Source organism: Haemorhous mexicanus, chromosome 7 (genome assembly GCF_027477595.1).
Source record: "Haemorhous mexicanus isolate bHaeMex1 chromosome 7, bHaeMex1.pri, whole genome shotgun sequence".
Lineage (NCBI taxonomy): Eukaryota > Metazoa > Chordata > Aves > Passeriformes > Fringillidae > Haemorhous > Haemorhous mexicanus.
This window is the reverse complement of record NC_082347.1, coordinates 29306704-29321716: the sequence shown is the minus strand read 5'-3', so window position 1 is coordinate 29321716 and position 15013 is coordinate 29306704. Positions and strand designations below refer to the sequence as shown.

Below are 15013 nucleotides of genomic sequence, written 5' to 3'. Positions count from 1 at the left end.
TATCTGAATCAAGTCTGCCATCTCAAGAAGTTTATTTATTCTTGAAACAAAACCAAAATATAGAAGAAAATAGGCTACAATACACACTTAGGCGGTGAGAGCTTTTCTCTAGATTTTGCTTTTGTGTAGCCAACAGAGAATCAGCAAATAAGATCTCTGGATATAGTGAGGCCAGATACAAAGACATGGGACTCATGTCCTATGGGGCATGGATGTGTGAAATTGTCTCTGCTCTGCAGTCATTGCCAACTGCACCAATGTCCACAGAAACACCGAGCAAATCCAGAGCCCTTCTACAGAGCAGCCTTTCAGTTTTCAAACTATTCAGGAACAAATGGCTTTGAAAGCAGTGGGGCTTCTCATAAAAAACTGTCTCCCTCTTTTTTTTAGATCATTTATCCTCAGAGGTCATGATTTTCTGTGTCATCAGAGTCATTACACACAGCCATACCTTGTAACATCACAATGAACAACTAGATACAAGCAAGAGGACAAGACTGCTCATTAGACAGAAGGTTCCAGCTTGCCTGTATTCATCTCCAGTAACAGGCCTTTAATCACATGGACAAAGTACTTGAGTTTATAATATTCATCTGGGACTTGATCATATACATGGAAAAAGTAAGAGGCATCTTTAGAGCAGGAGCTTTGGGTTCAGGCAGGCTTTGATTTCCCCTTCCTTCCTCCACTCCTACGCAGCCCTCTAAAAGCAAGTGAATATCCAGCTTACCTAGACTACAGCCAGTTTCTGCAGCTCTCCTTTTGCAGAAGTTTAGCTTTTTACCTTTTTCTATGGCTTTTTCATAAGGAGAAGTAAAAAATCTGAAGCCGAATAAATTAAAATTAGGAGATGCCATTTGGATGGTGGCCTCATTAAATCAGTGCCTTTTCACTTGGGAAGCTGGTTTAGTAATGATCTCTAATATCCACAGAGCCTGTCTTCACAGATGGTTGCAAGCACTTCAAAGGCAGGTATACAACCTGCACCAAAACCCACTCTGCTCATTACAGCTGTTCCCAGGACTCTAGGCAAGAAGTGGCACATTATCCACCACTTCAATCTACACAGCACAAAAACGCATGAAAGCTCGGTAGAAGGTCCCTGTTCTTCAGCAGCTAACAAACCAGAGTCTCATTTTTCCTTCAGTCTGATGATGTGAAGGCTGAAAATTTCGATGTGCAGCTCAGACAAGAGACCTATCTTACGCTTTGTTTTGAAAGCCAAGTACACCTTTGCGAACAAGAATTTAACGACAAGCTCCTATCATTAATGTCAAATATACTTTTTTTTTTTTTTAAGTGAAGGAGAGAAGCATGAGAATGAAGGAGCAAAATGCAGATGAATGGCAATTAGCATTTTAGATTTATACATCCAAATCAGGATCCGGGATAAACCACAGGAGACAAACAAAGCATTCTGAGGGAACACCTAAGTCCACATCTGGAATCAAGGTGGGCTCATTGTGAGAGCAGGACAAAAGATTGCTCATGGTATGCAGCAGCAGACATGAATGCAACAGTTTGTAGTAAAGGTTGCTAAATGTGACTAAAACTGTAGAGATCAGAACAAAGACAAATTCAAATTGCTAAGAAAGGAACTCCTGACACTCAGCATTAATCCCTAGGGCAAGGCAGCAACTCAGGTTACCCCACACACAGCTAACCAGGAACAACCAAAAAAAGCCAGCAACAATCACTTGTAAGACTCCGTGGAGCAAAAAGAGCAGGAAACATCTCATTTCAGGCCACAGGCACAAACCCAAGGACCCACAGCAGCTGTCACATAACAAAGAAGAAGAGGAAGAAGCCACTTGCTTGCATTTCCATTTCAGGACTGTCTCCCTCCGGCAGCGTCCATGCCTCCAGTTCTGAGATACCTTCACCCTCTCCTTCACCGGAATGCCAGCAGCTCTGCAGACAGAGGAGGAGAGATCAGATTAGCAACCAAGGACTGATGCCTCTGGACAACAAGTGCATTCAAGATGGCCACAGGTAAGCTCTCACCCTGGTTCCACAACAGTGAACTGACACACACTGATGGTGCCAGTGCCACACTACAGTGAGGACATTCATGAGAGCTGACAAGAAAGGAACACTGACAACAGTGAGGGGTTACCAGCAAAGAAAGCCACCTCTGATGATCACAAACCTGAATTATGATCAAGACTTGACCAAGTATACTGAATGCAGCACAGGTTCAGTCAAAATGTAATCCAAACAAGATGACACAGAAAGAAACCACTAGAAGAACCAGAGATATAGGATATCACCCTTTTAATAGAGACTGACAAGAGCCATTTAAGACAAGGACAAAACCACACAAGAACAGATGGAGGAAACACTAGTCAGGAGAACACTGAAACGAGAAGCCAAAGAGTGTCTATCCAGAAGGACTAGTAAAGAAACTGTTCCAGTGTCTCACTTGTCTGACAATCCCATAACTAGATACAATAATCAGAAATCAAGATGTGTTCAAACTAAAGATAAAATACATTCATGTGTATAAACAATTCAATGCACACACACCCCAAGAAAAACTATCTTCCGCAGCAGCTCACCAAAGGATAGAGAATTCCAGCATATCACTGGAAAATTCTCTCTTTGCAGTCAGACGAAACTACTATAAGAGAGACTATTCCTGGGCTACAAATCAAACTTACTGGAATGAGATGAGACAAACCAAGATCAATACTCTTCATGATGTGACAACAAGTAGGTACCACAGAGACCTGGGACCAAGGTCTCCTTAGAGTCTTCATGAATATACCCAGTTCAAGCAGCTGTTCAACACCTGTTTTGTTTTCATGAACCAGAGTTGATTAAAGACACTGGGAAAGGCAACTTTAGCTCTCATCTTTCTCATCTCATAAATTTAATTATTCAATATCCTTACCGGAGCTACTTAGATAGAAAATATCAGAAAACTACAAACAAGAAGAAACTCTAGAAATTATCCTTTGTAACTAGGGGTTACACTTACTAGACTACAGGAGTTTATTCCACATTCATGCATTTCTCAACAGCCAACACACTCAGATTCATAGGGAGAAGGGAAGATCCTTGAGAAATGGGAGCTAGTGCCTCATCAGAATCAGTTTCTTCCTCCCATGCCTATAGCCCCTCCAGTCCACTTCCCAAAAGGAGCATTTTTGGGTACTCTGTCATTTTTAAAACAAAGATTAGCTCCCTGTAAATAAACATCTCCTGTGTTAATGGGTGTAGGAATCTCTAACTTGGCCCTGGGGTCTGGCCAGATTCTTATTTTCCCAGCCTTCCTTCCATAGCCTCAGGCTCCTTTTTTTCTGCTCACCCTTCCCTCCTCTTTTCTATGCTTTCCGGCACTTAGTCACCATTATAATTTGACTGCATTCCTGGGCATGTGACCCATTTTAAACAAAAACAGAAACCACACACAGAAAAGCTTTTCATCCTCTAGAAAGCTTTGCAACTTTACGTTTATGATCAGTAGAGCCACACCAATTAAAACTGAATTTAGAAAGCTACAGGCTCTTTATTTTTCATAGCCATTTAAAAACAAACAAACAAAACCAAAATAGAGTTAGACTAGACTCCAAGAAGAGGAATTCCTTTTTTAAAGGGAGCACTTGCAAGAGCTCATGAGGCCAGATAGTGTCTGAGACGAGGAATGCACAGTACTGAAAAGTCAGGTTAGATCCACTCTCATCATTGCTTATTACTCTCCCAGACAGAGCTCAGGCTCTCCGCCTACATGCAATTCCATTCATTACTCCAAAACATTTCTCCTCCCTACACTCAACCCTCAGTTAAGTTCTCCCCACATACAGATTTCAAGTCACCAGCTTGCACAGTGATGGAAAACACACTCGTGCCACATCCCCCTCCCAACACATGCTGGCCCAACCAGACATTCTGAGCTCAATGCATAAACCCTACAAAGACTAGATGTAATTTCCAAGGCTCTGAAAAAGGTGACTCCAAGGTCAAAAAAGCAGCCTCCATCTTACCCTGCTGGTCCCTTTTCTAGCAGGCCTTGACCCTCCTACTGCTGAATATGGAAGTTCTGAAGAGTCACATGTTGGCTCAGCCCAGAGCCCCAGTTCACTATTGCAGTCACTTTTGAAAGACACCTCATTCTTTCCCACATATCAACAGTTGCTGTCTGGAGGGGATGAGGGTTGGGTGGGGAGACTATATGGGGGAGGTCTAATGGGATTTGGGAGGGGGTGGTCACGGTGGTGTTTTGTCTTTTTTTGCTTTACTCTTAATAAATATGTTATTCATCCAGCTTTCCTCCTCCATATAGCAACTCTGGATAAAGCTAATTTACACATGTCTTAAAAGTATCCTCTTTTTTGAATTAATAAAATGCCTCCCAGGCATTTTATTTATTCAAAATAGATGCAAGAAAAGGGACGGACCATATGGAGAAAGATGATGTAGAAATTGGACTGATACATCCCTCCTTTTTGCCAATTATGGGGCAGCAAATGCTGAAGTGCAGTGTTGGTCAGAGACATTTGACCCCTCAGACCAGAAGTTAAATCAAGCCCAGCTATGGAATCAACCGCTGAGATACAATTTGATCACCTGATTTGCTTCCTCAACAGCATCCCTCGAGAGCAACTCCCAGAATGCATCAAAAAATGTGATGAGTATCACTGCAATGCCTGAGAACAATTCTCAAATCTTAGAAAGTTAAAAATGTCATCACCATGTAAACTTAAAAATTTGATAAAAAATTCCTTTTTTCCCCTACAAGAGCCTATTTTGTTTCAGCCATGATCAACACACTTTCTATACTTGCAAACTTTTAGGAATTTTTCCATGATGACGGAGGCAATCAACAGACATCACACACCTGCACCAAGTGGCTGACTTCACCAGGTACCTCTCACTTCAGCAACTGTGTTGAACATTCAAAGATTCAGGAGACTAAACCACCACATGAATCCAAATGCTATATAAAATGCTAGGGAGGGAACTGGCCAATGAATACCTTGATCTTTCTTAGTATACAATCCAGAAAAATACTAAGCCACATGCTTAAAATTCAGCACATGCTTAACTACTCTGTGAAATCTAGATCTTGGCATTTGTGTTCCCAGAGAACGCACCCAACAGTGAATTTCAAGACTGCTGAAGGCTGACTCAGTGAGGAAGGACTGCTATTTTTAGCAGGACCTACATCAGAAAGCAACTGAGGTACAGTCCAGCATCCTAGAAGGATGACAGGAAACACAGGATGAAGGAACATTATGAAAACATAATGAAAATCAAGCAAAATATTCTTAAAGCCCTTTACAGTGCATCATCTTAGACCTCTGCTAGGGCATCACAATTATCAATATTTGATAAAGTTACATTACTCACAACATAAAACTCTGTCTTTGTTATGATCTAATTACCACCAAAAAGCACTCTATCAGGATCCCAAATCATAGTGCAATACATGACCTGAGCCAATGCATGTTTCCAATTGCATGCGCTCCTGATGGAGGCTCCCTTTTCAAAGACTTGGTTATACTAAGAAAGAGAAGGTGAACATTTCTTACAGCCAGAGAGGGAGCTCCAGAAGAAAAATCATCCCAAGCAACCCATTATTAAGGATTTTTCATTTCCCCCTTCCTACTTCTCCCCACTCTACAAAAAAAAAAAAAAAAAGCTAAAAGTATTTTGCTCAAATTATGAATTTCCTCTCTTTCTTGGCAGAGTTACCAAAAGAAATGTAATATTCCTTCTGGAGCCCACTTCCCAGCTGCTGAAGTAAGAGACTGGAACTGTCCCCACACAGCATCACTGACCCAGGTGACCTCAGGTACCAAGACAGTTGCTGGCCTCGGCCCCAAAAGAAAGCAATGAAAGAATCACTCAGCCAGGGCATATTACCTCCTAAAGCTTCACCTCCAACAGATCTTGCCTGCAATGATCCCCTCCCCATCCAAAGTCCTTTTCCACCAGAAATGGTATTTCTGCAACAGCAAGAGCTTCTGTGCTGTACTACATCCCAGGGAGATTTCTGCTGGCTGTCTACAATTTCAGCATGTGCCAAAACAGTGGTGCCTGCAACAACATAGGCCGTGTTACAGAAGATAACACCAACATGCTGTGTATTTTCCCAGCTGCATGGGGCATCCTAACACACCAAAGTCCTTCATGTTTTGCTACATCTTAAGTACTGAAGAGCTCATCTGGAAATGCAAGTCTGCAGAGACCTGCTGGGACTGAATTTCTTCTGTGGACAAAATCTGCTGTCTGCATAAAAGCTGTCACCAGCCTGCCTGAGGCCTGACTGGAAGGGTCATAGAGAGAACAAACAGGTCACAGTGGCTAAGCCCCACTATCAACCTTGGCCCTGTGGCAAGGCTGGCTAACAAAATGGCCAACTGCACTTATTTGTGTAGTCGGGACACACCTGTTGAGTGGCAGGGTCTCAGTGAGCTACAAGTCATGGGCCACCAACAGCCAGACAAGAGGGAAAAGCTATTTATGTCAGAATCCCCTGTTACTGTCCTCAACAAGTCGGCTGGCTTTCTAAATATCTCTTCCAGGACAAAAATTCCAACTGAATTCCTTTAGCACATGACCTTTATTTAGCTTACTGCCATGTTAAGCCTGTCCCCTGTGCTCCCCTCTCCCTACGGGACATGGGTTCAAGTAACTCCGAGACGGCAAAGAGCTCTGCCGACTGTTCCTCACTGTTCCTTGCTTCCTCTGGTGTGTCTATGCCATCTCAGACCTTACCAGGCTGTCAACTGCTCCACCAAACAGCTCTTGTGAACAAGTCACCTCATGAAGAAGGCAGAGGCTGTCGTAATACCCAGAGGTGCAAACAAATTTCTGTGCACACAGCACGGACACACACTTTCACAAAGGCTTCCCAAAAACCACCACCACCAAGACTGAGCCAGGCCACTCTGCCACCAGATGCCCTCTCCCTTACAAGTGACTGCAATGGGATATTTTGCTAGAAACTCCTGTCAGGATTTGGACTTCTCAGAGAGTTTCGTAGGCTTTTTGGAGACAAAATCTGGGCTTCTTCAAAAAATGCACTGCCCTGGAAAGATTATGAGAAAACCTGAAGCTGCTGAAGAAGTGTGAAATGTATTCTGATTTGAAAGAGTAGATTGTCAGGGAAGTACTTGGATAGAATGAAATAACACATACCTAGTCCAATGGAGGTAACAGCAACAAACAAAGCACACATATTTTAAGCCCTGTACTGCTAAAATTCTTCTTTCTCTTTGAACTAGTGAAGATCTTAAGGAAAGGGTAGGCAGGCCTCAAAGAACTCTTACCAACAACTTCACATTCCCAGAAAAAGCAGTAGTTTCAAGGTTGTGGAGCTGTCCTGGCAGATCTGTCCTCCTCAGCACCAACAGTTTAAGGCAGAGTAAGAATAAATGTAACAGCAGTTTATAAAAACCACTGACTTTTCCAGCACAAAGTAAGAGCTGCATTCCCTCATCCAAGATTTTTTTGTTACTGCAATATCCTCCCCAGAGTATTCCCCTCTGCATCATCTGCTCCAGTTCATTGCCTTCTTCATTTCTGTCTTAAAAGTAATGAAACTTTGTTTTTAAAACAAGTTTTAAAAGATGAAGGAAACTGAAGCAGCTTTACAAGCATTCACACTCCCTCCCCCTCCAGTGGTGAAGGCTGAGGTCTCCTATGATTGCTGCAGTTTGCATTTGGATTTGACTTGCACAGATTGGCCATTTCCTGCTCCTGTAGGTGTACACATTTTTCCAAGATCTGGAGAAAACACAGCTTTTATTAGCTCACCAAAATGCTTACACAAGCTCTTAAATACTCATAGATGATAAATCTGTCCATTAATGAATCTGCTTCTCTGAACTGGAGAATATACCATGATCCTAATGGGCAAGGCAGAACAGGAGACAGGGAAAAAAACATGCAGCAGAACACTTCTATATTTTGACGTCTATTAATACATTACAGAGAGCAAATTGTCAAGCTATTTAGGCTCCAACTTCTAACCTGCCCTCTAAAATTCCTTTCTAACAAAGAGGAAATAAGTTTAGCCCAGCTGCAACTTTATTCCTTTCTTCCATGCCTTAAATAAAGAATCACCTTACAATGAGCTCTTTCCCTCTCTGATTTCTCCAGTCCAAGGTGGTCCAGCAAGCAGGCCCTGGACAAAGGCTTAAAGCACCCTCTGCTATTCCTGGCTCTGACACTGACCTGCTGCACAGAGGGCAGCCTGGTTGACATCTCCCTGCCTCTCCTTCCCCTCCAGCCCCTGTTTACCCTGGCTATTTAGGCAGCAAGCTCATCAGGGCAGAGACTGCTCTTGCTGGGGCTGCACAACAGCTGGCAAAACAGACACAGACTACAGGACACAACTGTAATATCATTATATCACCAAAACCCCCAAAGGCTTTATGTTATTACTCAGCTACAGTTTAGCTGCAGAAAGTGCTGTTAAGCCTTAACTTTTCTGTGATATGCTGCCATTCATTTTTGAAACAAAAAAATTCTCCTTTCACTTTACACCATGAAGATGTGGCTCAACCTTTACTTCAGCTGCTTCTATGACTGAGTAGAGCAAAAATCTTAGCATAAGGACTCTCTTTTTACCATCCTCATGACAAGGTCTTGTAGCAGTACGTGTCTATACATAAAATTAACTTGTTTATACAGAAAAACTGACAACCTGATCTGAAGAGACTCACAGTTCAGATGCCAAGAAGCCCATTCATGTAAAGCCACTCTGTACTTCCATAATAGTGACACAATATTCTATTGAACATTTAGTTACTGCTGATTCAACGAAGAAACAGCACATTTTTAACACTAAGAATGTGCTTTAAGAACTCTTCCAGGTCAGCCCCTACCATCCCTAACATAGAGGGACTCAGGTGGATGTGAACCTAGTGATTCCCTCCCCTCTGCCAAAGGAAAGAAGTGTACCAATACATCCCTCAAAGCAAACTTCATTCTTCTCCTACAAGTGCACAATTGAATCCATGCCTTAAACACAACTTGGCTTACATCTGTGGCTCCCATTTGGCTGAATCTACCAGAAAGTGAAAACATTAGAGATTGTCAATATTGCGAATATGCCTTTCAGCGTTAACACCTAGTGTCTGAGCTTTAATCCACATCTTTCTTTGACACCACTAGCAACTTAATTTATTATCATTTAGGCACAAGCATGTGTCCAGAGATAACAACAGCTGGTAATTTTAAAAAGTATGTTGCCAGGATGACAGTTTTAAAAATTAAATAAATTTGGTTTTATATATACTACTATTATTCTCCTCCATGCTGCTAACACCTAGGGGTTTGCAACCAGTTTCTTATCAATCTTACCTCTTCCCTATTTTGGCAGAAAGAAGTTTTATAATCAAGCTGGCTGTTCAAACAGTTTTTCCATATACAAGATAAAGCTTCTTACTTCGGATCCTTGTTGTGACAATTATCTGAAGATATACCCAACGGAAAACGCATTTTAAAGAGTGTCATTTTCAAGGTAATCACCTTTTTAAAAATGGGAAAGTGGGGGCAGGAGTTAAGTTTCACAGCTATCTCCTTTAGGCTCAAATTCATTGCTATTTACAAAGCACTAACAGATGGCTTATCAAAAGCCACTAACAGCAGAAATGATCAAACTATTCTGAGATGGATTTTTGTCTTAAACTGTAAATACTCCCTAGACTAGTTTTTAACTTATGCCAGCCTCCCAGGGACCATCAGTTTAAGATCTAATGTGAGAACCATGTATGTTATTTCATTAAGTATATTAACCATAAATGGTTCCAGCCTTTGCTTTCTCAACTGCACACAGTATTGCACCAAAACCTCTCAAAAGAAAAAACTAGTGTTCACCTCCTGCAACATTAGCCAGAACATGCAATAAAAGCTTCAGCTCCTAACTGAGTCAAAGCCAAGTTTGACAAACTCAAGAGTTATTCCATATCACTAGGAAAGCACAGTTATCAAGAAGATTCAGCTATCCAACATCTTCATCACCATTCTATTTTCACAGTAATACTTTAGCTTGAATATCCACTCAGCTCAAATTTAACCTTCAACAAGCAATATACCAGGTTCCTGCTTAAAATTGCTATTAAGAAGGATGGTGTGCCCAGAAGCTTGCCTAAACTCCCTCCCCAGCTTGTACTGATTACTCAAATAAAATACAGTATCTCTCTGCAAATCTTACTCCCTCAATTGCAAGAGCAGCAATCCGGGAGATTGCTCTTGATCTTGGAGACATGCACGAGGAGCAAGTGCTACAGAAGAGACATGGCTAGTTAAAACCTTTGAGCTGCCACAGAGACTATTAAACTCTTCTTCAGCTAAGTACAAATTTTACAACTGTACAACTCAACACATGCAGCCATACTGGCTCTTCTGCAGATATTCAGATATCCAGGCTTCCTGGTTCTGCAGTATGCCCTTGCCTTGTATCTGTTGCCAGACTCTACCCTGCTGGAGTAAAACTCCTGAAACTGCCCTCAGATGCTGGATCTCCACCAAGTGAAAACAAGTGTTTGTTTTTTTCAGGTATTCTCCATAGGATTCAGTACACTATTTCAAGGAACTGGGGACTGTTTGAGCCTTCAATGAAGTTAAAAGTAATTAAAGGAATCATCCTCCAGATATATCTCAAGGTTTCTTCACAAACACTGGCAATGTAAGTTAGTGTGTTACCTATGATTGAACTCCCCAGGACCAAGGAAGTGCTGACCAATGCTAAAAGCAGCTCTCAGTACTGGAGTTGTTTGAGGATAACTTGAAAATAGGACACAGCACAAAAGTACATCCTAGAATTACTAAAAAAAAAAAAAAAAGTTCATAGCAAATCTAACAGCACTGAAATCCCTGTGAGTTCAAAACTCAAGCAGCCTTCCCTTCTCTCAAACCCTCTGACCTAGCAAAACTCTTCTGTAGCTGTTTATAGACCTGCATTCCTCTGCAGGGGGAAGTGGTGGTCCTTACACACACTGCACCTGCTCTGCTGTACACCTGATCCCTCCTGCAACTGAAAGAGCAGAGTATCACCTTATTCTTAATGAAAAATACAGAACTTCATTTCCTCAGGAGACAAAATCATATATCACAGTAGACAAGAGTCCAAAGCACAGCCATTCCATAGTGCTTATTCCTCCTGACTTTCAAGGGAACTGTGCTTAACTTCCAACCTGTGAACACAGAGCAGGTTGAAGTGCTGGCCTGAAAACCCAACACAAGGATTTTCAGCACCAGCAAAGTTCTGCTCTTGCCAGCAGAAGCTGTAATTGTTTCTCTAAAGTCTATGCATTGATGAGACAGCAACAGCAGACAACAAAACAAGGGTCAAAACTTGCCATCCCTTCTTTTGAGTCATGTCAGCACAGTGTTTATGGAAACAATACTGAGTCACTGAATGACAAACAATATCCATGCTGGCAGCTGAAGAGAAGCCATAGGAAGAGATCTGTAGATCCTAAGAACACAAACTTCTCTTAGGATCCTAAATGAGGAAGGAAGGGCCACTTTGTGAAGTTGCCTCCAAGTGGCATATGGCACACAGCCAAATTTGAGAGAGGAAAGGCAACTCAGGATCATCACCAACCACTGCCAAGGCCCAAGCCCCAAAGGCACTTCATCTAAGAAGATGCTGGTGTCATACACACTGCAAGGCCGAGAGGGCTTGACCCTATTCCTAACCTGTGTTGTGCTGTTAAACTGGGGGAAAAATAAAGACTCCAGGGAAAAAAACTCAAATAATTTCTACTCACAAAACTTTAAAACCCAGAAGCCATGAAAAGTCTAGGAGTCACTTTCTCTGTGCCAGCCACCACCATTTATAGCAGCAAGCTGCTCTGTGAGAACCTAAGACACGTGTTCCTGGGAGCCCAGAAAAGCTCTTTCACCTAAGAATGCACTAAGCCCACTCTCCAACCTTTTCCCAGGATGCTGTACCAGGCCTTGCTCCCTTGCAGCTTCTTCTCTGAGGTGTTTTCAAGACCATGACAGAAACCACAGCTCAGAAGTGGGGAGGGTGTGTGGGTATACAGGATCCATGCCAGCTGCACACAGCAGCTCCAACCACCTCCTTGCACTTCAACCCCCCCTAGCCCAAAGCCCCCAAGCCTCAGTGGAGGCTTTGGAGCGGTCTGGGGACTGAGAAGATCACAAAATCACAGAATTATTAGGGTTGGAAAAGACCTCTGAATAAAATCCAGTCCAGCCTCCCTGCCAAGGCAGGATGACCTAGAGCAGGTTACATGAGTCCAGCTAGGTTTTGAATGCCTCCAGAGGGACACTCCATGCCCTCCCTCGGCAGCTCATTCCAGTGCTTTGCCACCCTCAGCTTAACGTTCTTCCTCAAGCGGAGGTGAAACTTTGTTTATTTTAGTTTATGGACGTTGCTACTCATCCCGTTGCTGACACCTGCCTTTGAGACACTTATATGCATTGATGAGATCCTTCTCAGTCATCTCTAAATTGAACAGGCCGGGCTCCCATAGTCTCTCCCCACAGGGAAGATGTTCCAAGGCCCCTTATCATTCTTCGTGGCCTCCGCTGGACCCTCACCCATAGCTCCCTCTCTTGTATCGAGGAGTCGAGAACTGGACACAGCTCTCCAGACGTGGAGAGGGCCTCACGCTCCAGCACTCCCGCTGGGCCTGACGGTGAGACATGCCGCTAAATCCCCGCCACCCTCGCCGCTCCCTCGCGGGGACAAGAGGCGCCTCCCCCAACCCCTGCAGGCAGCGCCGGGGCTGGGCCCCGCCACCCTGGTGTGCGCCATCGGCCGCTCCCTCCCAGGGAGGCCCTTCCTGTGCCCTCGCCGCCCCTCCTGGCGCAGGGAAAGGGCGGCGCAACCGCGCTTCGGGAATGGCCCCGCGTCCCCCGCCCCTCGCGGCCCAGCGGCGGCCACGCCAGAAGTGCAGCGCGGCCCTGGCAACCGGCTGGGCCGCGGCATCCCCGGCCTTTCCGGGCCGCCGCCGCCGCCGCCCCCCGCCCTTCCGCCGGGAAGGCCGCGCTTACAGATCGGTGCCGAGCTGGGTGAAGCCGGAGTTGAGGCAGCCGCGAGCTATGCGCCTCCAGAGGACATCGCGGCTGCTGAGGAAGCGCAGGCGGCGGCAGACCTGGGCCAGGCGGCCCAAGGCCTGCGCGTCCAGGTAGGAGCAGATGAGGAGCAGCAGCTCCTCAGGTAAGGCCCAGAGCGGGGACGGGGGGGAGGCAGCCCGGGATCCCCCCTCCGCCTGGGGGGATCGGGGGCTGCCCTTCCTCCCCATGGAGCAGCAGCTCCCGCCCCTCCTCCCCGGGAGCCGGAGCTGCTGCTGCCCGGGGGAGGCCAAGCCATGGACGGGGCAGCCGCTCCCCAGTCACATGGGGCAGAAGCCGCTGCCTGTCACTGCCCCCTCCGGAGGAGGAGGCGGCTGCCGGGACCGGAGGGGCACGGGCCGCGGAGCCCACCCTCGTTAGCGGATTAATTCATTAACGGGAGCCGCTGGGACTCCCCCTGTGCCACTTGCCCTCCCCCACACCCCGTCGCCACGACACGACCGGCTCACGGGTCTGTATCTTCCGATCTGCGCTTAGCGACGTCACCTGATCCGAGTATTCATTAATAACGTGAACAATTAAATGGTGGGGAATGGCGATCCCAGGTAACCAGAACATCTGCCTCACCACCTGGAGCAACACCAGCTAGGTAGTGCACTCCTGCAAAGGAAGGTGAACAGCAAGGTGATTTAATGCTTATTTATTATCCTTGACCAGGGTCAGGAGCAGCTGTCACCCACGAAGTGACAGCAGGGGTCATCTGGTGCTGCACAGCAGTTTTCAACACTCCCAGATTCCTGTGATACATAAAAGAATGGGTCTTCCCCACATAAAAGCAGGCCTTGCTACAATGGATTTAGGGCTGGCTTTTCACCAGTACCCTTCCTTGCAGTCCATTCCCCATCCCAGAGCTCCACAGAGTGGATGGGGTCTGAAAAGTGCTCACAGTTCACACGTGTGTGTACACATACACAAGCACACCACCTCGAAAGAACAGTTGGTAATAACTGAGTCATTGTTGCCATCCACAGGAGCCTGGAGTACTGACAACGCAGGATTCTGGTCCAAAATGGCAAAGTAGCTCTCCACAGACAGTGGAGCAGGAAAATATGAGTCTGGTATTGTGTTATTCTTTCTTACTGTACTTTCCACTCTACAGAACCCTGAAATGCTGGGGAAATTTCTCCCTCAGAATAAAAAAAAATAGATACATTATAAGAAGTTCATCATCTGCCTAGAATGCTTTGAACAGGTATCACTTACCACCACAATCAACATCTCATTTTGCCGGGTGGAGTAGGATAATAAATTTTAGCATATAATGAGGTTACCATAGTATACCGGCCACTTGACAGTACTTGCATCATATTCCAGTAAGTCATCTTGTCTGTCTAATCTGAAGCTCCTAAATACTCCTATGAATAAATCAACAGGTCCGGAAGCCTCGTATTTTAGAGGTTCAAAACTGCTGGATAAGGAGCTCTCTGGTCCATTTACACTGAGTTTTAGTATACCCTGGAAGTCAAGGAAGTTTCAGAAGGCAGCAAATTTTTTAATCAGCATTTTTAAGGAGTGATGTCTGAAGTAATTAAAAATTTCTCAACCTGAGTTTGAGCTCAGGTGAAATAACAGCACATCTAGTACTAGCCAGCTAAAAGGGAGGCAATACAACAAATTTTGCTTAAGATTATGGAAACTTTGTGTGAATGCAATTTTATGTCAATTTCATATCTTTCTGATGATATGAAACTTGGTCCTTTTTGTAACAGACTACAATATTTTCTGAAACATTAAAATTATTAAAAGCTGAGTGACTTCTCTGTCTGAAATTTTTATTGTAAAGACATACTTATTATCAAGTTGGTCTTTCTCTAGCAGGATCCCAGAAACTGCTTATGCACCCCACACTATTTAATATATTTACTAACAGTCTGAAAAAAATCTGAAATCCTTCTTAGCAAAACTTTGTAGGAGGCACAAAGCATGGAGCAAGAGGCGAAGGATGCTT

General features: G+C 44.4%; 1 protein-coding gene across 2 annotated transcripts in view; it reads right to left on the bottom strand.

Moving 5' to 3' along the window:
• FBXW4 (F-box and WD repeat domain containing 4) overlaps positions 1-13345 on the bottom strand; it is a 59854-nt gene extending 46509 nt beyond the window's left edge. Inside the window, exons 1-2 of one of the 2 annotated variants that reach the window (XM_059851827.1) lie at positions 12985-13345; positions 1816-1911 (exon numbers count right to left, since the gene is read on the bottom strand). In XM_059851827.1, coding sequence (XP_059707810.1) covers positions 1816-1911; positions 12985-13235 — 347 coding nt within the window. In that variant the 5' untranslated portion in view covers positions 13236-13345. The remainder of the gene's footprint in view (positions 1-1815; positions 1912-12984) is intronic. The other variant, XM_059851825.1, reaches the window with a different exon arrangement.
• Positions 13346-15013: the final 1668 nt, after the last annotated feature.